Consider the following 24,923-nt stretch of genomic DNA (forward strand, 5'->3'; position numbering starts at 1 on the left):
GAGGGTTACACTTACACGGTCACACAAATGTAGCTTCTATTGAATATTTATTTTTTCACCAGATCGCTATTTAAATACCAGCACAGGTGTGTTCACTTCTGGCTGATTAGACCTCTGCTTTCACCCCTCAATAAATGCAACTGTGAGATATTAGGGCGATATTAAACAAGCACACTTTGTCCCCCCCTCACTGTCCTAAAAAGAGGTGTAATTAAACAAATAAGTGGAAACACCTGTCTGGGTGGACCGTGGGTGTGTAGTAGTAATGGCAAAATGAAACTTCATGAGTCTTTGTGAACCATTTCTTTATTTTCTGAGTTCACTAGATGGCGCTCTTGGTTTAAAGAAAAAGGCTCAAGGAATGGCAATTCATTGTGCTTTCAACCGTTTGTTGAACAGAGAGCGCCATCTAGTGGGCTAAGAAAATAAACAAAATTGTTCATGAAGCTTCATTTGGCCATCACTAGTGTGTAGGGCCTTTAAAAAAGATTGTCCTGGATTTCTCTCTGTGCAAACAGTACATGGACATTACTGCAACTGTCTGCTCTGGTCTCTCTTGCACAACTTTTTTTTTTTAATCATGATGGAGTTGGCAGGCAACTATATAGTTCAAGGACCTAGATGTACTATTCTTGGGCTATTCTGACCTAATGAGTGTTGCATGCTACTACTGCATCCAGTGAACAAGCAGCCAAGACAATCCAAATTCAACATTGTTTTTATTACATGAAATGTAGTGATTTTGTTTATAAGAAATGTACACTACGTTTCAGAGATGTGATTTAAGAGCAAAGATTTACAGAAATGATGCATATTTATGAGAAAATTTAAGTTTTTATGCAGTTTTAGAATACATATAACCTAGAATAAATCACACGCTGCTTGATTAATTTAGATTATCAAGAGATGCTGTGCTGCTGCAAACACAATTAATTCATTCATTCATTCATCTTTCAGTCCCGTCCAACTCCATGGGTCTCTTCGGGCCTGTCGATGCGGTAGACAAACTCCGCAGGCATGAAGTAGCCCAGGTACTCCACGCTGTCGGGTGTGGTGTCTATGTAGTAGTGGCCACCTTCTCCGTGGTGGCTGAAGCAGTGGGTGTGCTCTACACGCAGGTCTAAACCCTGGATACGCAGCAAACACATGAACAGAACCACGACAAAGCAGCCTACTTTGCTGAAGCACTGCTGATTGGTGCTATAAACTCATGTTCTGCCTCACTGAGATGAGTGCGTGTGCTTTACTTACAGGGTCTCTGGATACCAGCACTGACTGGCAGATGAGGGGGGCGCTGACTTCAAAGTGCTTGAGCCAGTTGTTGACGTCATCGTTGGTGTTAAGGGGGCACACCGAGAACTCTCTTGGCTATGGATGAGCATATACAAGGAAATGAATCAACGCATATAACTGTCAGTAACTATCAATCATGCATTCCGTATCACGACAAATATTTACCAGTGGTGGAAGAAGTATTCAGATCCTTAACTTCAGTAAAATTACTAATACCACACTGATAAAAATACTCTTTTACAAGTAAAAGTCCTGCATTGAAAATGTTACTTCAGTAAAAGTATGTACGTATCATCAGGAAAATGTACTTAACGTACTACAAGTAAAAGTAATCAATGCAGAAAACATCATCACATTATAGAAACTGGAAACAATCCAAACAGTTCTGTCAATCAACTAAGTGATTATTCAGCTAATTATTTCAGCTGGACTTGTAGGCCGTTATATTGTTGGGTAGTTTAATTTATAATAAAACATCGTAGTTTACAAACTACATGTGTTTTGTGTGCAAAAATCTTCATTTGTAAAGTAACTAGTAACTGTCAAATTAATGTAGTGGCGTAAAAAGTACAATATTTCTCTCTGAAATGTGGTGGAGTAGAAGTAGAAAGTGGCATGAAAAGAAAAGACTCAAGTAAATTACAAGTACGGTACCTCAGATTTGTACTTAAGTACAGTTCTTGAGTAAATGTACTTAGTTACATTCCCCCACTGATATTTACCATGATGTGGATTTTAGCTTTTCCTTTCTGGATGATGAAGGTGCCTCCCAGAGCCAGGCTTTTATCAGGGTAGTGAGTTTCAAGCGTGTTCCTCATAGCTGTCACAAGACTGTGGCCTCCTGTTCTCTTCTTGGCCCGCACCTCTAGGACCTGGAGAGGCACACGGGTGAACAGGGAGCCGCTTTTGCACTCACGTTTCTTTTGTTAATGTTTATCCCTTCTAATGCTGGGCACACACACGTGATGGGGCTGAAGTTCACGCACAGCAACTTCAGCAAGGCTCCTAACTTGCAGATAATTGTGCTTATGTTCATATATAACCAGAGATGTTCATTATTTGCCAATGCATTTTTGAAGATGCATGCACCATCATTCCTTCTCATAGACAAAAAAGCTGCAGCTCTTGTTTGATCAGATAACACTCATCATTACCTTTCCAGACTTCCCTTCACAAGCGTACAGATTGCCGAGCAGTCCGAAGTTGCAGTCAGAGAATTTGCTACTGTATTTTTCTTGCAGACACTGGCCATCAGCTGGATTGATGGAGGAGATATAGCTGCTGTTCACTGCAGGCCTTCCCTCTGCTTCGGTCAGAACCAGAGGCATCAGCTGTAGACGAGAATATTTAGTCCGTCAGCTTCTGGGTTACAAAACTGTTTTCCGAACTTTCCTCAAGTGCTTTTTCTCTATTTTTCCACCATTTAACATAGCCAGTGACCCCTTCACGAATCAAGTCAGTTGCTTTACTGCAAAGCAACTTGTCTCTTGCTTGCCAGTCCAAACTTCAGAAAGCAAACCCACAAGCACCCAAAGTTTATTTTCAAATCCAATATTTACTCTGTAGTCAGACATGCTGGGAAAAACATCAAAAAACTATCTGACATTCTGGTACCAGTTTTTATTCTTTTTTTGGCCACTGCTTTAACAGATCATCGTTTTGCATGCTATGCGAGATGATATCTGAGGCTTCCACTCCAGGTAAAAGGACTGCTAAGCTGCACCCTTCATAAAGCAAGACCCTAAGTGAAGATATTCCAGTCCAAATTGGTGGTGTGATGTAAAAATGACTAACCTCTGCATTCATTCCAACAATTCTGCTGGGAGCACCTGCTGCACCGAGGACGAAGGCTCCTGGCAGCTCCAGCTCCTTTGATAGGGTGTTCATGTTGTATTCCTGGGATGAGACGAGACAACAATATAATAATCCCATTCACTACAGGCTAGTGATCATTTTCTCCACGCGTTATTCTCGTAAAAAAAAATACCTTGTGCTTCTGAACCAAGGGGACCAGGTACGGCACTCCACCAACATCAGTGATGCGAGGCTTTCCACACAAGCCTACGGTATGAGGAAAGAAAGGTAGTGAAAAACAACATGACACAAATCAGGTAGGCCTCCAATGTCCAACACACGCAAATATATATATATATATATAGTTTGTTAAATCAGTATTTCAATAGATTATCTGCATCTGAACACTGGTGTCCTAACCACTTCTTAAGGAACACTTGCACACAAACTTATTGGTCTATCTCACTGTCAGTCAAGATATCATTAGCCCTGGTGCGCTATCATGCTTGCTTTTAACCCATCCTTGGGTGTTATTATGGTAATTCAACTGATATGTGAGTATCAAAGTTAGGTTGTGTCCCATTCTACTTAATGTGGAAGTTCACTGAATACCTCAGTTATTTATTGGTTATGGCACTAAGGTAAGTGGCGTGGTTTGAGTAAAACCAGGATAAAAAACTACTTTGACCTCACAGTTATTCCCTGATTAGCTGTATTGCTGTTATGTAATGAGCTGTCATATTTGACAATGTCACAATTCTGATAAAAATGCTTTTTTGTAACAATTGTTCTTCTAGGCGAGTATAGATATAAACCATCATACATCTTTTATGTGAAATAAATTTCCATTTTTAATAAGCCTGGTTATTCTAAATAAGAACATGTGCAATACATCCATATTTGAAGCTAATGAGAGACTTTGAGAGGCTGATAAATGGAAGTAACGTTAGCAGGCCTACAAAACGCAGTTCTTGGCCTGGGGGTGTAAGGGTTAACATTGTGTCAAATTGAGCCTGAATGGACTAAAACACACACATTACGCATGCATGAGGGATTTCATTTTTTAAAATATTTTAATTATATTTTATATTTTAATATTAATATTCAGCCAACTACAGTAGATGTGTTTGGAAGTTTTTGGAAGCTGTGCAAACTGTGAAAGAATTCAGTGTACGTTACTTGATAGACTCTCACCTGTGACAGGAAACTGGAAGGGCTCTTTGGTGAGATCTGGACACTCCACAACACTCACCTGAACTTCAGCAAAGTTGTCTTCCAGTCCTGCTTGTAACACTGCAACCAGCAATAAGTCGTTATTAGTCTCGTTTTATGAACATCCTGTTATATAAACACGCCTGTGACACTTTGCCTGTATATAAGCTGAAGTCCTCACCACCACGCAGTTCCTCTAAATCTGGGGCGTGCAGGCGAACCTTTTCAGTTTTGCTGGTACCTGCCATAACTGTACATGAAGGTAAAAGTACCAGCAGACTGGCAGCTGTGCAGGAAGAGACGATTGATTGAAGCGAGCAGAGAACATCTACAGTAGACCAACCAAAGAGTAAATACTAACAAGATAGTTCCAATCCCAGATAGTCCAATCTCGTCTATGCAGTCAGTTTATTAGCACAACTGTCTACATTTAAATACATATATTTTATTCATAGCGGTATTGTAATAAATCAGTTTTCCGGAGGTATAAAAGGCACACTTATCTTGATGAGTTGTTGGTTTCATATTACAATTCTTAAACATAAAATGAATCTACAGTGTAGTATGGTAATGTAGAGAATTATATTCATATTAAATTAAACGACCAATATAAACAACTATTGTATATATCTTATAGAATATATTTATATCCTCTTGTAATGACAATTACATTATTTCATTTCATTATTTATAAACAATCAATTGTTTCCCTCTCCAGGGTTATATAATATAAATGACTTTGCACATCAATTTCATTTGTTTGTGTGAGAAAAAAAGAATAACCATGGACTTTAAGAATCCCTCGTGTTCACCGTAGGAATAGGTGCAGTCGAAAACGGAAGTACAAACAGAGAAATCTCTTGCTTCTTTGAGCGACTTCTGCCGCCTCTAAAATGGTTGGTCTCATGATTACTCGTCACGTTGATGACGTTAAAGCACTTCCTGGTTGAAATTCAATCACACGTGTAGTGTCTACTGCTCTGTTTTTAACTTTGTTTTGATGCAGCCACACATTGCTATACGACATTAGCGAGATGCTCAGTTAATACATATCCTTATGCATCTAAAAACGACCTTTAATTGGATGCAACTAACACATTTAGAGCATCTTTTGGTTGGAGGCATCACGCGGGATGTAATGTTCTTACTATTTCTTGCCAACGAAGACCTTCTTTAGCTAAGCTACACAATGGCCGGGGTGCCTAATTCTCTAACTCGGACTCAATCTGATTCCATTGCTGAAGTTGTATCAACGGAGTCATACCACGCTGTCCTGGACACATCCCCTCCAGACTATGTGGAGAAAATATCGCGGTATCTTGAGTCTTCAGTGGGACAGAACAAACAGGATAAAGTACCTAATGGACCGGCAGAAAGGTATGGGTGTACCTGTACCTCACAACTTCAACTTTCAACTTAAGTTTGTCCCCGGAAGGCAATTGGTTTTACAGCAAGGCATACAATGAAAAACAACCTAGACATACAATACAGAAGGAGATGGGGGGGGGGTGACCTGAATACCAGTGGGCTAGAAGTAGGGCTGGGCAATATATCGATATTACATCGATATTGTGATATGAGACTAGATATCGTCTTAGATTTTGGATATCGTGATATGACATAAGTGTTGTCTTTTACTTGTTTAAAGGCTGCATTACAGTAAAGTGATGCACTTTTCTGAACCTACCAGACTGTTCTAGCTGTTCTATTATTTGCCTTTTCCCCACTTAGACATTATGTCCACGTTACTGATGATTATTTATCTAAAATCTAAGTGTGAAGATATTTTGTTAAAGCACCAATTGTCAACCCTAGAATATCGCCGCAATATCGATATCGAGGTATTTGGTCAAGAATATCGTGATATCTGATTTTCTCCATATCGCCCAGCCCTAGCTAGAAGACCAACAATAGTCACTAGTGACCCACTTTCAGCAACTTTGACATTTGCCAGTGTACAAAGCACAGCATCAATAACGTCTAAAAAGCGTCAAGCTGACGAAAAGCTACAAATACCCACAATAAAGTGCAAAGTGACCAGGCATGTTGAATACATGACCAACCTGCCTTCCATCATAACACAAATTGTCCACATCAGAGACATACACATCATCACATGTCACAATGTTGATACAGCTCCTCCCATAACATGCTCCAGTTTCACTTACTGTATGCAATGTATAATTGTGTCTCTGCAGTGACTCAGGAGACAGTCTCTTCTTAACTCAGAAGTCAGTACCTGAGGCTGTGAGATCAAGAAGACGACGCCACTACAGCTTGAGGTCAACCCCCATATCTCCCAGGGATCTAGAAGAAGAACTGTCTAGAAGTGAAGACAGTCCATCGTCCTCTTCCTACGAAGAATCCAAAACTGACAAAGAGAGGAGAAGAAAGAAATACACAGTGCCAAAATACCATTTCCCTTTCCTCGCAAAGCGCAAGTGTAAGCTCAGAAGCACTCTGTTAGCTGTCCAGAACACAAGCCTTCATGTAAGGATAACCAATACCTAAATACACATTTGTTTGCTGGCTGTTGTTGTAAAACTTTGGAAATGTTCTTTAGTGCTAAAGTGTTTCCTTTTTGCAGCATTATGTGATGGGAGGCTTCTTTAACTGTGTCAGAGAGCTGTGGCAGGGCTATCAAAGAGAGCATCTGGAATCATCTTTACCAACAGTTGACATGGATGGACAGGACCTATCTCCGTTGTCAGAGTAAGTTTATCTTAAGGAATAATCATGCTTTGTTGCAGTTACATGTATGATAAAGTAGCCTAGGTCCACCAACACACAGTAACAGACTTATCTATAATCCCCCTATAGAGGGTTTTCACCGACGTTGCGTTCTGGGCGTAACCTGGATGCGCGGCCATATTGGAGGCACTCGGTGTAAACAACTGAATGGAGTAATGGAGTATTGTGCGCTTTGGATACTTTAATACTTCATGTCTAAACAACAGAAAAGCTCATCAAAACGCGTCCAAGATGCAAAGGCATATAGGGAAGGACTTGGACCACAAGAAAAGGCGCGGTATTTCGAGAAATTACCGTCTACTGGCGGTGCAGATCCCTACGAGTTGGCTCCCTCTTCTTGGATCCATGGCGACCCGGTGATTCTTCCTTCAGTTGCATATCCCGATATAGTCAACTACCGGGTTTTCTTGCCGAGCCCATACACAGCGGAAGACCTTAAATCCTACAAAGGTTTGTAGGCTTATAACCAGATGGTGTGTGGATGGGTGAGGGAGACGCAGTACCAACATCATCAACGACCGTTGTGTTGTGAAGGCCAAAGTAAGTAATGCAATAACGTCTTTAATCAACCTAACCTTAACTGTATATCATTGCGATACAATAATAATAATGCAATAGTTTTTTTTTTTTGTTTTTTTTCCAATTCAAAGACCGAACAAGACAGAGTTTTCCCTCATAGATCCTGGTTGAGCTTTGCCAACCACAAGCGCCTCCTTTCCTCTGATAACTTCTGACATTCCTCTACCTGGTTTTTTTAATAACTTTTGGAAGTCAATAATATTCCAAATGTTTTTCTCGGTCTGACCTATTGGTACAACCTAAAACACGGCAATAATTAACCATTGTCCTTGACGGCGTTCGGGATCTACTTCAGTGCCTGTTCCTCCAATATGGCGACTTCTGGTCTGATGACGCGTCGTGAAAACCCTCTATTTTTAATTACAATTTTGGAGAAACTGGTCTACGTAGTCATTTTCTTAACTACAACAATCATTTAGAAATGTGTCAGTCTAGTTTTCTGGCTTTACATAGTACAGAGACAGCCCTCATAAAAGAAGTTGAGATCAGGAAATCTAGATGCCAGATTAAACTGATGTTTTTGGTGCTACTTGATCCGAGTGGGTTTTATACAGTTGATCACAAAAACTTTAACTGGGTAAGGGTTACAGAGGGATCACAGTGGTCAGGCTGTAGCCGTTTTTAACAGTTTTGCCTCCGTATCTTTCAGGCAGAGAGTTCTTTGTCGCAATAGATTCAGAGTAAAATAACTTGTGGTTCCCCAAGGATCAATGTGAGGGCCACTACTGTTTAATCCATACACATGTTAGCCCTTGTGGGTGTCATCAGGAGATAAAGTGTTAATATTTGAAAATGTAAACCTTAAATCAACCTCTTTAACCTCTTTTCATTAGAACGCTTTATGGCCATTATTTATTTTATTTAATCATTTATTGTGTTGTGTTTGTTATATTTTATTGGGGGGGCGGGGTGTTTCTCCTTTTTTCCCCATTTGCACTGTGTTATTATAAGCTTTTCGGTCACCTGTAAAGCACTTTGAATCACACTAACATGCATGAAAAGTGCAATGCAAATAAAGTCTGATAATAAAACACATATTTTCTGGTATAGAGAAGACGAAGAGAGGTCCGAAGATGAAGACATGAAAGTGGTGGTAAGCACGCTGCTAAAGATCTTGGACCTCATAGGATTTTTTTTTTGTTTTGTGACGTTGGCTATAATCTGTGTGTCATCCTACAGGAGAGGAAACATTTTGTGGCACCATCAAAAGCAAAGCGCCAACAAACCTGGTGCAAGCAGTTAAAACAACAGAGGAGGAGGAGGGACGCTAGTAATGCCAGACAAGAAACATCACGACGAAGACAAACAAAGGTCATACCAATGTCTTCGGATACAGAGACCCCTGATCATGGAGAGTCCTCTTGCAGAGTTTGGGACCAGAGGGAGAGGAATGATGAACACGCAACAAGTGACGGAAACTTTCCTGCACAAAATAAAACCCCAAAGACAAAGAGACGCCTCCCCCGAGAAAACAAAGCAAGCGAGGAAGAGCTGTACAATGACAATGATGCTGCCGTTTGTGAGCCGCGAAAGCCGCAGAGAAGGCACCCCGCTCAAAAGGGCAGAGAAGCATCCACCGCTGTAACAGAGCCTCAGACTGATGCTTCCCACGTAGAAGATCTGTTCCAGGCAGAACAGGCCGGGGACGGACCTGGAAGCCCAAATCTCCTCCACAGTCTCTCAGGTCTTATAAGTGACTCTAACAATGACAGCATATGCAATGAAACCAAGGTAAAAAAGAGGAAAAAGAAGAAAAAGGGACATCATGAAGGTGTAGACAAAGGAAAGAGCCAGAGTCGGGAAGAGCCAGCGGGTCTGCATGCTGCAACGTCTGTGAACATGGAGGTAGAAGAGACCCCCAGCCTGTCTGAGGATAATAGGGCAGAGACTCCTGCAGCGCAGACTAGTGAGCAGCTGGAATTGAATGAAAACAATGGAATGGAGAAGGAGTCCCGTGATGATAAAATACTGAGACAGGAGGAGAGAGACGTGCCCGATTCAAAACTCAAGAGGAAGAAGAGAAAAGAGAATAAGTCTTCAGCAGATGTTAGACAGGAAGTTGATGGAAACTTAGAGGCTGATGTGAGAGCGGAGGATTCTGTGTTTTCAGTGAGCTGTAACATGGAGGATGGTGGCAAGGAGAAGAAGAAGAAGAAGAAGAAAAAGAGGAGAAGTGGTGAGGATGTTGAGCATTTACAGTCTGGCGCAGTTGCCGAACCCCTAAATGACGATGCTGAGAAACGGAAGAAGAAAAAGAAAAAAGGAGAGGGGCTTGTAATTACACAGCAATGTGAAGAGGAGGAGGAGGCATCGAATAGGACTTTAGATTCGCCGCCAATGTCAACACAACAGTTAGAGGAATCAGGGAATTGTTTGGAAAATGCCGCAGCTTCTCATGAAACATCAGAGTCCAGTTGTGTCAAAAGGAAAAAGCACGAAAAGAAGCAACGGTCATCCTCTAATGATGCCACTCAAGATGGAGAAGAGGGTGTAGATGTGAGCTTTTGTATTGATGATTCTGTCACTTTAGCTAAAGGTTCAGGGACGTCTCTGAAAAAGAAGAAGAAAACTATCTTTGAGGGGTTACATATCTTTTACGCTCCTGAAGAAAATAAAAAAACCGTAAATAATACCCCGAAAACAAAGGAGGGTCTTGACGATCAAAATGCTGAAATGGTGACTAAGGAGAAGAAGAAGAAGAAAAAGAAAATTGGTAAAATATTGAGCAGGAACATGTCAGAAGAGACAGTGGCGCAAAGCGATGATTCTGTGTCTATGCAGGAAAAGGAAAAGGACAAGAAGAGGACCTCGTCCTTCCTCGTTGCTGATTCAGAGGAAAACGATGCGCTGGCACACGGGGAACGAAACTCTCGTGTCTGGGGAGCAGAAAACCCCGTCGTCAGCGCCGGTGCCTTGGAGCAACTTAATGATGGGGTCACAAAAAAGAAGAGGAAGATGTCGGTGGAGCAGCACAGTGTGGATTTCGAGGATCCAAACAAAACATGTCAGGGTGCTTTGCTTGAACTCACTGACACGGGGTTGAAAAGGAAAAAGAAACGGACGGGAAACGAAAGTAGGTCAGTAACCCCCACGGAAAGATTGGAAAGTACAGCTGACATGGGACTTTCTCCAACTGAAGGGGCTGTGATGTCGAAAAAGAAGAAGAAGAAGTGTAAAGACGAGCCATGCCACTTGATACGAGAGGGTCCTCCAACTGCCACTGACGATGCTGAATCAGTTAGATCTACACTGAATAGCTGTCGCCCAGTTTCTCACAAGAAAAACAGCAAACATGGTGGCAGTGCTGAAACTCTTCATGATAGCAGTACTTGTGACCAAGCGACCAATCTGGTTGAACGCGCTTCAGCATCTCCAGAGACACTTGGAAATCAGGCATTGAATGATATGGCCGACAAGAAAAAGAAGAAAAAAACTAAATCCACTGATAATGTTTTGCTTGAGGGGAAATCGTTGACCAAGTCGGCTGAGTTAGAGCCCAGACAAAACAAAAAGGAGAGAAATGAGCAATCAACTGTCCCCAGCGTCATATCCAGCAGCCCCATCATATCTGAGACGTCGCTCTCAAAATTGGAAATGTCGTCTTCAGACAATATCATGAAAAACAAGCAAAGAAAGGTCAAGCGGAGACTGCTTAATCCAAGTGAGGACTTCCTTACAGACTGCTAGTATGAAGTTGCTGATTGGCCGAATTGTAGATAGATAAATAACTAACTAAAATGATGCCCTCTATCTTTTTTTTAGATGGATCGAGTGAAAAAGGGACAATTCAGTTGTTAATGCATTTTGTTTTGTATCAAAACATTTTACTGACAAAGTTCTCAACCTTTTTGGTGTTCAGATGGACTGAAAAAAGTAACAACACACCATAATGATTAGTTTTTCTTTCTTTTTTTAATAAAGCTCCTGAATATGAACATAACGGGGTTTGGTTTGGTTTATTTATGGATATAGAAAGACAACAAGGGGGTGGGGGGGGTATCCAATGGGGGGGGGAATAACATGTAAAAGCGAGAAACACTTTTTTCCAACATGGTCCCTGATGTAAGAGAACAGGACATACAACACATGCAAACACATACAGTCCTTCTGAGGTTAAAACAATAAAAAAAAATAAAAAAACTACACCTCAAAATACCAGATAAAACACCATGAGCTACAAAGCAATAAGTTGCCCTTATTTTATTTTCCCCTAATTATCTATTTTATTCCACAAGTAGACCCTAACTTTATATCTAAAATCCCTTTTCGTTGCTGCCATTTTGATATAAAGTGGAAGACTATTCCATAAAATAATTCCTGTATAAAAAAAGGATTTTCTTGCATCACTATTCACACATGGCACCTTACATGAACGGACACTGGCCCTAGTCTCATAGGTATGTTGAGTGTGCGCCATCAAAATCTGAAATCCCAAATACTTTGGGGCTACACCATTAATAATACTGTACATATGATTGAGTTTAAGTTGTTCAACCTTAAGCTTAACAGGCAAGAACTCAACCCTCAAACTCATTTCTTCCCACATGATACCTAGAAGGTTTAGACAGTATGAAGCGGATCATATTATTTTGCATAATCTGCATCTTGTTTTTCGTTTTCATCGTCAGACCGCTGTACCATGCTGAGCATGCATAGTCAAAATGACATTGAATGTGTGCTGAGACGAGGAGTTTTTTTCTATTTTGGAGTCAAACTGCCTTGTATTACGGTATAAGAATTTCAATTTGCAGGCACTCTTGTTCAGTAATTTCTCTACAATGGAATATCCTGACAGTGTCTGGTCCAGTGTAATACCTAGATATGTAACAGAATTCTTTGCTTCAATTTCATTTTCGTTACATTTGAAGGACCATGTCACAAGTTTATAAATTAAAACTACATTAAACGAGTGTAATCAATTTGTTTGTGATCACTCTTGAATGTGAAACAAAACCTCAGAAATGACTTGAATCAGTTTAGAATGTTTTTAATTTAACCGCATTGTTAACCAAATCTGAACACCAAGCCTGCCACCTAATGGCCATTTGGCCCATTCACTGTCTGACAGTAGGGGCAAGTTGTATCTTTCCTTATCCTTGCCCATGTTTTGCCCTGCCACTGCACCTTTAGTAGAGATGATAGACCTTTCCCTTTGATGATTTGAAATAATTAATGCTTAGGTAAAACACTTTTCTGACAAACTCTAACCTTGTTCTGTTAATGGCGTTTAAGATTCAAACAGTTTATGATGATCAGAATATCAGTGTTATTGCCAAGTAGGTTTGCACATGCAAGGAATTTGTCTTGAAAATTTGGTCCACACAGTAACAATAAACAGTGCAAAAGTCTAGAGAAATTAAAATTGAAAATATATGTGCAAATGATGGTTAGATAGTTTTCTGTTTTTGGAAAGGTCAATGTTTTACTGTAAGGAGACATTTCCAACACTATAGCAACCTGTGGCCTTTTATTGCAAATGAGCTGATTAGTTTTAGTGACTATCAGTGTTTGTTATAGCTGGAACAAAGTGCACCATAGGTAAGAACCATTAATGGGGTTAAAAGGTAACACAGTGCCTCTGCTTTAGGTAAAACATTTCCAAGAATGTTTTTTCAAGAAAGTAGGTATGATTTCTGGGATGTCATTTGTGATTATGTTTTGTGTTTTTGGCAGACTAACATGCTAAATACTTTCTGTTTTGCAAAGTTCAGATGTGTCCTATAAGTTTAAAAAAATCATCCTACTTGTCCGTTCCTATCTATCTGCATTTCTGAATGCTATACATTTAATAAGGGGAATCAATGACAGTTATATGAATACAAGTTACTGTATTTTAGGTACTAAAAACTTGTTTCAGTCCTAGTCTGCTGTATAACGTAGGATGTAGCTGTACATATCATGGAATGGACTTTGTGGGAAGAAAAAGGAAACAAAAAAAAGCTGTATTTTCAGTTTTGGCTTTAAAAATTCTATTTTTTAAACATGTCAAATGGCTTTACTTTGAAGGCCATGACCGGAAGTACTCTATCCCGACAAGTCTACCTTAAAAGAGTACCTGTTAATGCTTAGCTACATTGAAACATTGGTTTGATTACATTTTATTTTGGAAGAACATCACCGGAAACGAGTAGTTAATCTTTTCCCTGAGTGTGACAGTGATAGGTAAACAAAAGGAAGGGACAACCGAGTTTTGCCTGCAACTGGAGATGTCGTGCACAACTCATTTTACGCACGGTGACTGAGCACAACAAGCCAGCGGGCACGTTACGTAAGCGCGCAGCCACAGCAGGCATTTAAACAGTGAGACTGCGAAGCTCCGCTGTAAACTTTTCCTCTGCTCCACCAGCGTGTCTTCGTCCAGACAGCATACTTTTACCATCCAGACATGTCTTCTTGCAACAACAGCGCGTGTTTGAACGAAGCCAGGAGAGTCGCTATTTTTGGAGGGACCCACGGAAACGAGATGTCAGGCGTGACGCTTGTCAACCTGTGGGTGAAGAATAGCGCCGAGATACAGCGAAAAGGGGTCGAGACCAAACCTTTTATCACCAACCCGAAGGCTGTGGAGAAGTGCACCAGATATGTGGACACGGACCTGAACCGAGCCTTCACCCCAGAAAACCTCAGGTAAACACAGCTGTCATGTAGGCTACAGTGTCGCTGCTGGATCTAGATGTTGTTGTTGTTGTTGTTGTTGTTGTTGTTGTTGTTGTTCATGGCTGCTGTCACACATGTTGAATGGAAACTTTTCATGGCACAGATCCACAAAACCGATTCTCATTTAACAACAGGCTCCTATGTGATGTTACTGATTATAGGGCCCGAGCACTGACAACGTAGGGGGGGGCGAATGCCCTATTGCCGAGATTGAAAAGTGGCTTATGGTCAGCCACTGTGGTACATAGGCGTGAGCCGATGCCCTGGCGGCACTGGCCGCTAACTACACCGAACTGTACCACAGTGACTGACAGTCAGCCACTTTTCTAACGCTACTGATATTGAAATCGCTGTTGTTGTTTTTTATTTTTTTATGTTTTTTATTTAGCCAAATAATTTGCAATTTTGAGAGGCTAAAGGTGATCGGAAAGTTATGAAACTTTACACACATGAGAAGTGGTGATAATGGACATCTGATAGGGTGCTCGGGTGTGGCAAATTGGCTCGATAGCGCCCCCTACAACCTTTCAATGAAGTAGCCCTCACAGTACGTTTCACCTGGATGTATGAAATTTGGTAGGCATACGTCCATAATTACAAAAAAAAAAGTCTCTTGGAGCCATAAACTTAAATCAACAGGAAGTCAAACATTTCAAATTTAATATGCATTTTGTGATGTTTTTGACCATTTTGCAGGCATTGTAGCCTACTTTAATGTAGGCCTACTCCTACAGAATTGACCCAGTTGATTTAAAAATTGCTCAGTACATTTTGAGCTTTTGTCGGTAAATGTTCTTGTTGGGGCTGTTTTTTGGCGAATGAAATGACTCAAATCAAGGATCTAACTGGGGTTCAATGTTGAATCATTAAAGATCAGCTAATGGATATGTGTTGGAAAATGTATTATTAAATAAAATCTGTGTGCTCTGCCAGACAAATCGGGGAAATATGATCTCTTGCTTAGAGAATGTATAACAATAGAATGAAAAACAACAGTATATGGCAAATGGACTGCATTTATATAGCGGATGGATTAAATGGAAGAAAGAGGGTAGACTAAATTATAGCATGCCTTGTAAAATAGGATTTACACAGTTCTAGCAATTCCTACAGTAAAACACATATATATCAAACTGTTATTATCTCAGGCAGTGTGTAGCCTATGTGTGTTTACCATCAGCCATATCTCCCCCTGTGCCCCCTTGCCAATAAAAGCAGAGCAGCGTGTCCCCTCCTCCCAGACTTGAGTCGACTGTCAGCCAGCAGGAAAAACGTGAGCAAAATGTGACCGAGCTGCAATTGAATTAAGATTCGTCCCTCTTCGTGTGCATTATAGCGGAAGATGAAGTCTTACGCAAACGCTGGCTCATTGTGTGGTGTGCATGAACACACACAGCAGTGGTTGAATGATAACATTGTATCTCACTATAATAACGTTCCCAAGGATATTGTGTTTCTGGAACCCCAGGGGAAGTTGTAATTCTTGTAGTCTTATCACCATCATATTTTTTTGATATGGGCTAAATCTTGGCCTTTTATTCTAAATCCCCTGTTATGAGAATATTGGCATGTGCTTTTGGATAGTGAGTATCCAACTGTACAGTTGAGTGACAATACATGTGTTTAATAGTATTATTATTACAGCATTTCCTATGATGTATACCATATTTCACATATAGTTTATTTGTGATATTTTCAAGTTCTGTTGTAATGTTTCCCTTTAAAATGTTTTACGTTGATTTACTGAAATGATGGTAGAAGCTCAAATCATACTGTATGGGGGAAGTTACTGTTACTGCCTCATCCTGCACATTTGAAATGACCTTTAAAGAGCTTGTTAAACACATATGGTTTGGCTTTTCTGAAGGCAACGTATAAGAAGATTAACTACTTGGACACTCTTTCTAAAAACAGCTCATGGTGTCCTTTTCTCCAATGTAAATAGGAAAAGCAGAGCTGTCAGTCTAACATGTACTGCCTGTGGGTCCTCTCAGCTGAGACCACTTCATCAGCTGTAGTTCACACTGTGCTTGTGTACTAATGTCCTGCCAGTCCGGACAATGCCAGTTTTTTTGCTGAAAATGGGGTCTAAAGAGCAGATGTGAGGGAGGTGAGACAATATGCACTGCAGAGGTGCTATTCTACAGTAGTTTGGAGAATGTCCTAGACCAGTGGTTATTCTGAAATGCTTTAAAAGAGCTAAGAGGAAAAAAAAAAAAGGGCAGCTCTCATTCTCTGCTCAGAATGTGTAGAACGTCTGTCTGGCGTGGGGGGGAAAGCAAGTTCAGCCTGGCAACACAACAAATCTCTCAAGGATCCTTGAGAGCAGACATGCAAGACTTGGAGAAGGTGGCTTCAGTTTATTTTTAACACTCTCAAAGAGGGCCCCTGTCCAGCTGAATCCAACTTTTGTATTCCAATGTAGAATTACTTAATGGCTGCCACGACTTTACACATTAACAGATTAGGTGGATCATGGTAATTATCAAGGCATCATCAGTTATTAATGGTTTACGGTTATCCACATGTGAGGAACTGTACTAAATACGAACCCTATGTTCAACACAGACACAGGGAATTCTTGTGTATTTTTCTGGCTTTTGCTCTTACAGTGTTAACTTGTTAATCATAGAGATTTTTTCCACTATGGCCAAAAGATAGGTGGAAGTGTTACAGGGCATGTAGGACAAGTAGACAGCCTCGTGTCAATCATTAAGCTGCTTCATAGCTCATTGCTCCTTCAGCAGAATTGTCTGATAAGGTGTGTGTGTGTGTGTGTTTGTGTGTGAATGTGTCTCTGTGTGTGTGTGTGTGTGTGTGTGTGTGAATGTGTCTCTGTGTGTGTGAATGTGTCTCTGTGTGTGTGAATGTGTGTGTGTGTGTGTGTGTGTGTGTGTGCGCGTGTGCGTGCGTGCGTGCATGCGTGCGTCCGTCCGTCCTGCAGTGCCCCGGGAGGAGATAACCTGCCCTACGAGGTGCAGAGAGCCCAGGAGATCAACAGGATATTCGGACCCAAAGAAAGCCCAGACGCTTACGATGTTATCTTTGACCTCCACAACACAACGTCCAACATGGGCTGCACTCTGATCCTGGAGAGCTCCAAAGACCATTTCAATCTGCAGATGATGCACTACATCAAGGTGACAGCCTCGACGAGCAAATTTTAATATTTAAACTTTACGGCACACACAAAGTGAAAGGTGGCGACTGTGGGGGGGCGGGGGGTCTCTGGTGTCTCATCGTGTGTGCTTAAAAGTAAATGTTTTACTCGAATGTCTCCCTGTAAAGGTTCAGTTAACCTATGTTGATAATATAATCATCAGTTTACCTTTTACGTGTTAAACAAACTCATTTAAAAGATCAACCATCCAAATACACCAGCCGGTTTTCGTTAGTCATTATCTGCCCTTCTGTGCCTGAGAACACTGACACCTGCTTTTTTTGTTTCATATACAACCATTAAAGATGATATATAGTATTTCGAACACGGTAAATCACCATTTTTTGTTTTAAAACACATTTGAATAATTACTATAAAACCTTACAAATCTCACTTTGTTGACATTAAGTTAGCTTGCTTACCAGTTTGGATTATAATGAACTAGGCCTCTCACTCCTCTTCTTGCTTTTCTTTGTTATGATTAACATTTTTTTTTAATTGTTTTAACAGAACACACAAAACATACCCCCCCCCCTTCATCAGCGCCCACCAAGACCAAAATCAAGAAAAGATGACACATGAACCACAATATTTAAGACCCTACAACAGCATAATAACAAAATAGACACACTATAAACCATTGAACGTATGTATAAATGGCAGCACCATAAGCCCATCATACACGTCTTTCCCCAGCACAGAGCTGCTTAGGAGCCCTCCAGAAAGCTCAGGTACCTTCCCCATTTTCTAGTATAGACATCCAACCTGACAAACTGTTTATATGACATCTTTTCAAACGCCGCCACCCTAGCCATCTCACAAGCCCCCTCCTGGGTTGACGGCACCCCTTCATTCTTCCATCCTCTTAAAATAATCCTTCTGGCTATCATTAAACTAGTTTAGACCCAGCTCTTATTATGTCCTTATCTGTTCCGCTTAGGATTGATCAATCTCCCAGAACATCCAACAAAGGTTATCATGTATCCCGGTCCAAAATTCCTGGACTTTATCACAGGACCATAGGACATGAAGTAATTGGCCGACCTCTGTCTTACATTTACAACAATTTGGAGTGTCTTTCAAACCAAGTCTAAACAATCTGGAGGGAGTCCAATAGAAGCGATGCATAATCTTGAACTGGAAGAGGGGCACTCTCACATTGCGTGACATAGTTTTAATATTCTTGCAAATGATGTCCCTCTTCTTGCTTTTCAACACAAAACGAAGGCACACAGAGCAACACCAGAGAGGCAAAGAGCAGCCAAAAGCAACATACTCTTTGTGAATGTGAGAGATAGAGGAATATGATTTTGAACTTTAAAAACAAACAAATGCTACACAGAGATACATACAGTAAATAGAAGATTGACTTCAGAAATGGCGACTCAGCTCCCCCACTGATTCAGAGACATCAGTCAAAACAAATCAGAACAAAGACTCTGCTATTATTTGAACCATCGACAGCTTAAGCTCAGCAGGTCATAGTCGAAGTTTTTTGTAACTATTAGGCTGATGATGATGAAGGCCCACAATGCTAATTAGGGAGACAAGAATCAGAATTGTTGTGCTGAAAATGATTTTGTGCATTTACTTTAGCAGGACAAACCACTGACGTAAACTTGATTGATGCACATGGTCATTTTGTTTGTCTCTCTGTTTGTTATTGTATGTGTTTGCACATTTGCTCCGACGTGAGCTGGTGCAGATTTAATTTTCCGTACCGTCGAGCAGAGCCCTGAAGCTCACGGTTAGGTTTGCTTAAGACAGCGTTGGCTGATGAAGTGTAGCGTATGGCTGTGTAAACGTGTGTTTAAATCTGCAGCTGAGCTCTTGCTTTTGTGTTGCAGAAAGCCATCGCTCCAGCCAGTTGTCTTGTTCTGCTGAATGAACATCCGCTTTTGAAATATTCCACTTCACGCTCTGTTGCCAAGCACCCTGTTGGTGAGTCTCTCAAGTCTAGCCAAATTGCTCTGTGGACAATATTTCAAATATTCCCAAGACATTCCCTCAGTAGATAGATAATAGTTTAACCTTTGCATATGTGGCTTCTGATTGTTTCATTGCAGGTCTGGAAGTGGGTCCTCAGCCTCAAGGTGTTTTGAGGAGCAACATCTTTGAAGCTATGAGGGTAATACTGAAACATGCCCTGGACTTCATCGAACTGTTTAATGAAGGTACAGTAGGGCAGGCATGCCATAGCAGCGTAGAATTTGAAGCTATAACACACCACATTTATACGGCATTCATCAACAGGTCCAAAGATTTGAAAGGATTATGCCAAAGCAGTTGAGATTAAGGCAAACATGATTCTTAAAGTTTTCTGGAAATTCTATAGTGTATTAAAGTGACCCTTAAATTCTGACTCAGGGACGACTAATACTGTGATTCATATGTGTTATCTAATAGAATGAGAAGTTGTTTTTTTTTTCTGTCAGCCTTCCTGTTTGTCAGCATCATCTTGACGAGAAACATTTTGTGACAAAACGCCCATGGGTGGCAGCCTGATTCATGCAGATGTACCTACCTACACTCAGAGATCACAAGGATCTCTAAATATATCAGCATCTGGCTCATCCCGCCACCGCTCTGCCACTTTTCTTCCCAAAGGCACGGAACAGTGTTTGCAATGTTTAGGCGCAAGGCGACTTTTTCCTTCCTCTTTTACGTAAACAAGCTGTCTGTGCCAAGTGTGAGCTGCAGTCTGTTGCTTTCCCCTGCCTGGTCTGCTGTTGAATGGCCTGCTTGTTGTTAGAGTCTGGCTGCCAATGGTGTGGTAATCTTCTGTCGTGGGGCCGCGCTGGTGCTGATGAATGCCCAGGCATGGTGATGAATCGGTGTCCCTGCACTTTGGAGCTGAGCAGCATGAAGAAACAACTCGTTTACCTATAAGAGATTGAATTGCTGTTACAGTTGAAAATGACTTGCTCTGTAGAATAACAATCACTGAGATCTAGTGAGGAAACCTTTGGAACATTTGTCCTTTTTTTGCTCTGAGCTGCCACTTGCATACCAATACAGTTTAGTAGTCTTAATCTTAGTGGTAAAGCGACTTACTTAATGTCCAAGCTCTGCCAAAAAAGCACTGCACATCCTGTTCCTGATATTGAAAAAGGCCAATTTGGCACTGTGTGGAACCTTCCAGCTTCTTGTTCAACAGACTTTATCAAAGTACTATAATGTAGCTATACAGTGTATGAGATTAACTATACAGACACTTTAAAATCACACAGCAACAACCATCCATAGATTGATTATGCTTGGTAATTATTTTTGAATATATACTTCCACATAAAAAACTTTAAAAAAACTTTAAAACAAAACTTTATTCTTAATTCGTCACATACAATACACGTACAATGTTGTGAAATCCTAAGTATTCGGAGCAGTGGACGTCTATTACATACAGCCTCCTGGGAGCAACTTGGGGTTCAGTGTCATGCCCAGGGACACTTTGACATGTGGCCGGAGGAGCCTGGGATCAAACCGCCAATCTTGTGGTTGTGGTGTTTAATTTTTTACAGTATACAGCATTTTTCACATCACCTCACAGTGGCCCACTTTTATGTTATTGTTTCTTGTATTTTTATTTATTTATTTTTTCTGTTATTTGCCTTTCTAGCGTCATGGCTCTATGGATGGTGATGTCGGTCTGTTGGTCGGTCAGTCCACCACTTTGGGGACATTGCTAAATATCTCAACAACTACTGATTGGGCTGCCATGAAATTATGTCCAGACATTCATGGTCCCCAAAGGATGAAGCGTACTGACTTTGGTGTCAGATATAAATTTGCCCAAATGATAATTCCCAATGATTTTGGTGATCTCCTGACTTTTCCGCTAGCGGCACCAGCAGATTTCAAATATCCTGTGAATTATCTCAACATCTACTTTACAGATTAAGATTACATTTTGTACAGCCATTCTTTGGTGATCCCCTGACAATTTAAGTCAAATGTTTGATTAGATTTATGATTAAATACATGTCTATCAGCTGTACTTTGTGTTTAGTTCTAATAAGCAAATATAAGCATGCTAAACTAAGATTGTGAACATGGTAAAAATGATTAGTTCCTTAGCATCAGCATGTTAGCATTGACAGTCTCACTAGTCTTGGTTTTATGGTTTTGTTCTTATTGATTGTGTCCTTTTTTAAAACAACTGAAAGTACTGAGAGTTTTTTCTTCCACCAAGTGGATTAGGCACCATGTATCTGAGGCTTAACTGACTTCTTCAGCATGCATTGCAGAAAGCCGCATAATCTTAAAGGTGCAGTAGGTAAGCCTTATAAAACTAACTTTCTGTCATATTTGCTGAAACTGACCCTATGTTCCAGTAGAACTACATTAACAAAATCCGGCTACTCTGGCACCACCTACAGCCTGTAGGGTGATTTGCAAAAATCCACATCTCCCTGTTCAGATGCACCAATCAGGGCCAGGGGGGGGGGTGTCTAAAAGCGTGTCAATCACTGCTCATGCACACGTATTCATTCTCCCTTGTGGGGGGAGGGGCTTAGGAGACCGTTTTGGGCTTTAGCGGAAAGGGGGGAGGGACTGTTGTCGATGTTAAACATTTTTGGCTAAGTCCCTGGATCTTCACAATCCTACCTACAGCACCTTTTAATGTCCTGATTAAGACTCTCTCAACCCAATTTCCTCTGTGGAGCAGTGGGGGTATCCATAGCTGATATTTTAGAAAATTCAGGCCTTTGCTTTTTTTCAGGACCTACAAAAAAAAATCTAAAATAATCTCCCAGGGAGCACATTCTTTTTGTTTTTGCAATTATGCGCTGCCATGACAGCCTGCGGAGTGAGTCCCATGGACAGGGAATGTAGGAACCCATCGTTTGTTTAGTGTTATTTCAGAGAGAGAGAGAGAGAGAGAGAGAGAGAGAGAGAGAGCTCCCAAGGCATTGTCTCGTATACGTATATTGATATTGATGTATATTGAAGTCTTCTAACTCTGGTCTTGTTCGGAAGTCGGTTTGGAAGAGCACATTTTTGTCGTGTCATCTCAAACATAAATGCACAGAATGTATTTTTCTTCTTGTAGACTACATTTAATGAGGGTCAGATCATAACTAGACTGCAGTTTTTGTTCTTTGGATAAAAATGGTACTTATGTTCACATGAAGGGAGGTTTCTGGCCAGGATCTCGGGGAAAACCTTGATTCCTCTTTTGAATCAGTTGAAAAGTGCATTCTTATCTGGGATCACAGCGGACAGGAGTTTGTTTAGTTTTTTTCCCTTTCTCTTTTGTTAGCTTAGATTGTTTTTATTCTCACCTTGTTTACATTTTTAGCCAGAATTGTATCAGGATTCAGATTGCCTTATACATTATTAAGACACATATTACATCAGTGTCCTCCTTTTTTGGAATACATGATTTTCCAGGGTGCTAACAGTATTAGGGATGTTGTTTTCTGTGTTTTGTTCAGGCATGGAGTTCCCTCCCTGTACAGTGGAAGCTTTCCGGGTCTTGGAGAGGATTGACTACCCCAGGGATGCCAATGGAAACATCATTGCCATGGTGCACCCCAATCTGCAGGTAAAAGTTTGAATAGTCAGGAACCCGGGTAGCTCAGTTGGTAGAGCACGCGCCCATATATAGAGGTTTACTCCTTGACGCAGCGGTCGTGGTTTCGACTCCGACCTGGGGCCCTTTGCTGCATGTCATTCCTCCTCTCTTTCCCCTTTCATGTCTTCATCTGTCCTGTCAAAATAAAGACCTAAAATGGCCAAAAGAATTACAGCTGCCTTCACCGTCCATATATCGGACCTATTGAACCTGTAAACATGAGTTATTATGAAAGAGGAAAAGATCTTTGGTGAATGTGAGAATATATTATTTTAGTTTGAGCAACGTACTCAAGTTACTTTCCCCCGTGGTTATTGCTTGTTGTTTCAGGACTGTGACTGGGAACCGCTGAACCCCGGTGACCCTATGTTCCAAACATTTGATGGAAAGACCATCCACTACCATGGCTCGGGCACCGTCTATCCCACTTTTATTAATGAGGCAGCCTATTATGAAAAACAACAGGCATTTGTAACCACCAGGCGAGAAGCCTTGGTAGCGAGTGCCATCAGAAAAGTATGAAAACTGCTTCGTAAGGCTAACGGCGATCACTATTATGTGTTAGCCACAAAAAAAAAGAATCTGTGTATAGATTTTTGCACTTTGTTCTGTTAGCAAATGACAGACTTTCCTCACATAATGGCTAGATACCATCTTTTACACACTGATTTAGTTTTCTATGCATTTACTATCAGAAAATCTATTAACTATGCAAAGAACATTTGTGGAGGTTTTGCAATGAGTCACTGTAAAAGTCTTTGATGTGAAGACTGGTATATTGCTGTGGTAAGTATTTATGATACTGTTATTTAAAAAAATATATATTTACATTAAATCAACTAAGTTTTATAATATTAAAGGCCAGGCCTAATCATTGATGGCTTATGAATCATTATACATCACTCTTTAAGTTTCTTACTACTGCTCAGGACGGCCATTTTGGATCATAACCTGCAACTTTTGACTGTAGTTGTTTGTCTTCTTGAAAATATATTTGTAATGTCAATGGGAGGGTGTTTGTGGCCTTTGATACTACCTACCTGTGACTCCAGTGGTTGCATCTGTGGTGCTGTCCTATTGTTGCCTTAATAGAGATTACAGAAAAAAAAATGCACAACAAATTTGGAGTGGAATTTGTGGATTATATGTGTTGGATACGAAGATATTATTTTGATAAGAAATTGTGTATGTTCTGTTCTCCTAAACAAATGGGATGCAATTTGAAACGTGTTTTCTAATAATATATTTGTGTCTATTTTAATATAATTGTACCGTATGTTTGGTTTTAAGTGATGTATAGGACTCGTTGAATCTTTGAAAGCACATGTACTTTCTTACAATTTGTACGTCCTTGTTGTGTCAAAGTGTATCGCTGTGGTCTTACTGTAATTCATCTCTCAATTAGCAATATTTTTTGTAGTACCATATATATATGATTAGTACGTTCACTGTCCTTGAAGTCCTGTGGAAATGATCCAATCAATAAATATAGTACTATGCTATACTGTGCTATTTTATTGTTTGTAGCTGTGTTGTTTTACTCGTCATGCTTGTTTTGTCATGCAGGGTAGCACCTGCAGCCACAAGAGGGCGGCACATACCCACTGATAGAAGTCCTCTCAATCAAAATCAAAAGAACTTTATTCTTCCTGTGAGGGAACTTCATTTGTGGTCAAGCACATTCAGAAACAACATACAACAATATATAGTCAATAATCATACCCGAGAATAAATAAATAGGGTAGGAGGGTAGGAGTAGAAGGGAGAGTAGGGAGAATAGGTCGAAGTATGGAGTGATGGGAGGGGGGGTGGTTATTATTTGTTTAACAGTCTGATGGATGCTGGCACGAAGGTGGACATGGCTTGTTTGGATCTTAGGGGCCGGGAACAGAATCTCCT

At 40.6% G+C, this 24,923-nt stretch overlaps 3 protein-coding genes across 4 annotated transcripts; 2 read left to right on the forward strand and 1 right to left on the reverse strand.

The window, feature by feature from the left end:
* Window positions 1-702: 702 nt before the first annotated feature.
* bkgd (beta-keto-L-gulonate decarboxylase) lies at window positions 703-4,637 on the reverse strand. Its single transcript, XM_078266571.1, has 8 exons — window positions 4,481-4,637; window positions 4,282-4,380; window positions 3,281-3,354; window positions 3,088-3,189; window positions 2,448-2,624; window positions 2,016-2,165; window positions 1,252-1,368; window positions 703-1,127 (listed from the first exon to the last, which is right to left on the reverse strand). The coding sequence occupies exons 1-8, from the start codon at window positions 4,545-4,547 to the stop codon at window positions 954-956; spliced, it is 960 nt and encodes a 319-aa protein (XP_078122697.1). The 5' UTR covers window positions 4,548-4,637; the 3' UTR covers window positions 703-953.
* A 593-nt stretch (window positions 4,638-5,230) lies between these two features.
* Window positions 5,231-11,569, forward strand: pho (phoenix). 2 transcript variants are annotated; one of them, XM_078265993.1, is made up of 5 exons: window positions 5,231-5,676; window positions 6,498-6,789; window positions 6,887-7,011; window positions 8,680-8,722; window positions 8,809-11,569. In XM_078265993.1, the coding sequence occupies exons 1-5, from the start codon at window positions 5,489-5,491 to the stop codon at window positions 11,314-11,316; spliced, it is 3,156 nt and encodes a 1,051-aa protein (XP_078122119.1). In that variant the 5' UTR covers window positions 5,231-5,488; the 3' UTR covers window positions 11,317-11,569. The 2 variants fall into 2 exon arrangements, with proteins under 2 accessions (XP_078122119.1, XP_078122120.1); XM_078265994.1 differs by lacking the exon at window positions 5,231-5,676 and having other exon boundaries at window positions 6,664-6,742.
* Window positions 11,570-13,698: 2,129 nt separating this feature from the next.
* aspa (aspartoacylase) lies at window positions 13,699-24,526 on the forward strand. Its single transcript, XM_078266445.1, has 6 exons — window positions 13,699-14,256; window positions 17,231-17,426; window positions 19,294-19,387; window positions 19,513-19,620; window positions 22,885-22,994; window positions 23,355-24,526. The coding sequence occupies exons 1-6, from the start codon at window positions 14,015-14,017 to the stop codon at window positions 23,544-23,546; spliced, it is 942 nt and encodes a 313-aa protein (XP_078122571.1). The 5' UTR covers window positions 13,699-14,014; the 3' UTR covers window positions 23,547-24,526.
* The last annotated feature ends 397 nt before the right edge of the window (window positions 24,527-24,923 follow it).

This window comes from Sander vitreus, chromosome 13, assembly GCF_031162955.1.
Source record: "Sander vitreus isolate 19-12246 chromosome 13, sanVit1, whole genome shotgun sequence".
In the NCBI taxonomy this organism is placed as follows: Eukaryota; Metazoa; Chordata; class Actinopteri; order Perciformes; family Percidae; genus Sander; species Sander vitreus.

What these genes read in the sequence shown, in the direction of transcription:
- bkgd (XM_078266571.1), bottom strand. Translation starts at nt 4,547, where the DNA reads ATGGCAGGTACCAGCAAAACTGAAAAGGTTCGCCTGCACGCCCCAGAT. An exon ending in TTTAGAGGAACTGCGTGGTG is followed by an intron (nt 4,381 to 4,480) that starts GTGAGGACTTCA and finishes TGCTGGTTGCAG; the next exon opens with TGTTACAAGCAGGACTGGAA. An exon ending in AAGCTAAAATCCACATCATG is followed by an intron (nt 1,369 to 2,015) that starts GTAAATATCAGT and finishes GCTCATCCATAG; the next exon opens with CCAAGAGAGTTCTCGGTGTG.
- pho (XM_078265993.1), top strand. Translation starts at nt 5,489, where the DNA reads ATGGCCGGGGTGCCTAATTCTCTAACTCGGACTCAATCTGATTCCATT. An exon ending in CCTAATGGACCGGCAGAAAG is followed by an intron (nt 5,677 to 6,497) that starts GTATGGGTGTAC and finishes GTGTCTCTGCAG; the next exon opens with TGACTCAGGAGACAGTCTCT. An exon ending in TCCAGAACACAAGCCTTCAT is followed by an intron (nt 6,790 to 6,886) that starts GTAAGGATAACC and finishes TCCTTTTTGCAG; the next exon opens with CATTATGTGATGGGAGGCTT.
- aspa (XM_078266445.1), top strand. Translation starts at nt 14,015, where the DNA reads ATGTCTTCTTGCAACAACAGCGCGTGTTTGAACGAAGCCAGGAGAGTC. An exon ending in AGATGATGCACTACATCAAG is followed by an intron (nt 17,427 to 19,293) that starts GTGACAGCCTCG and finishes TTTGTGTTGCAG; the next exon opens with AAAGCCATCGCTCCAGCCAG. An exon ending in TGGTGCACCCCAATCTGCAG is followed by an intron (nt 22,995 to 23,354) that starts GTAAAAGTTTGA and finishes TTGTTGTTTCAG; the next exon opens with GACTGTGACTGGGAACCGCT.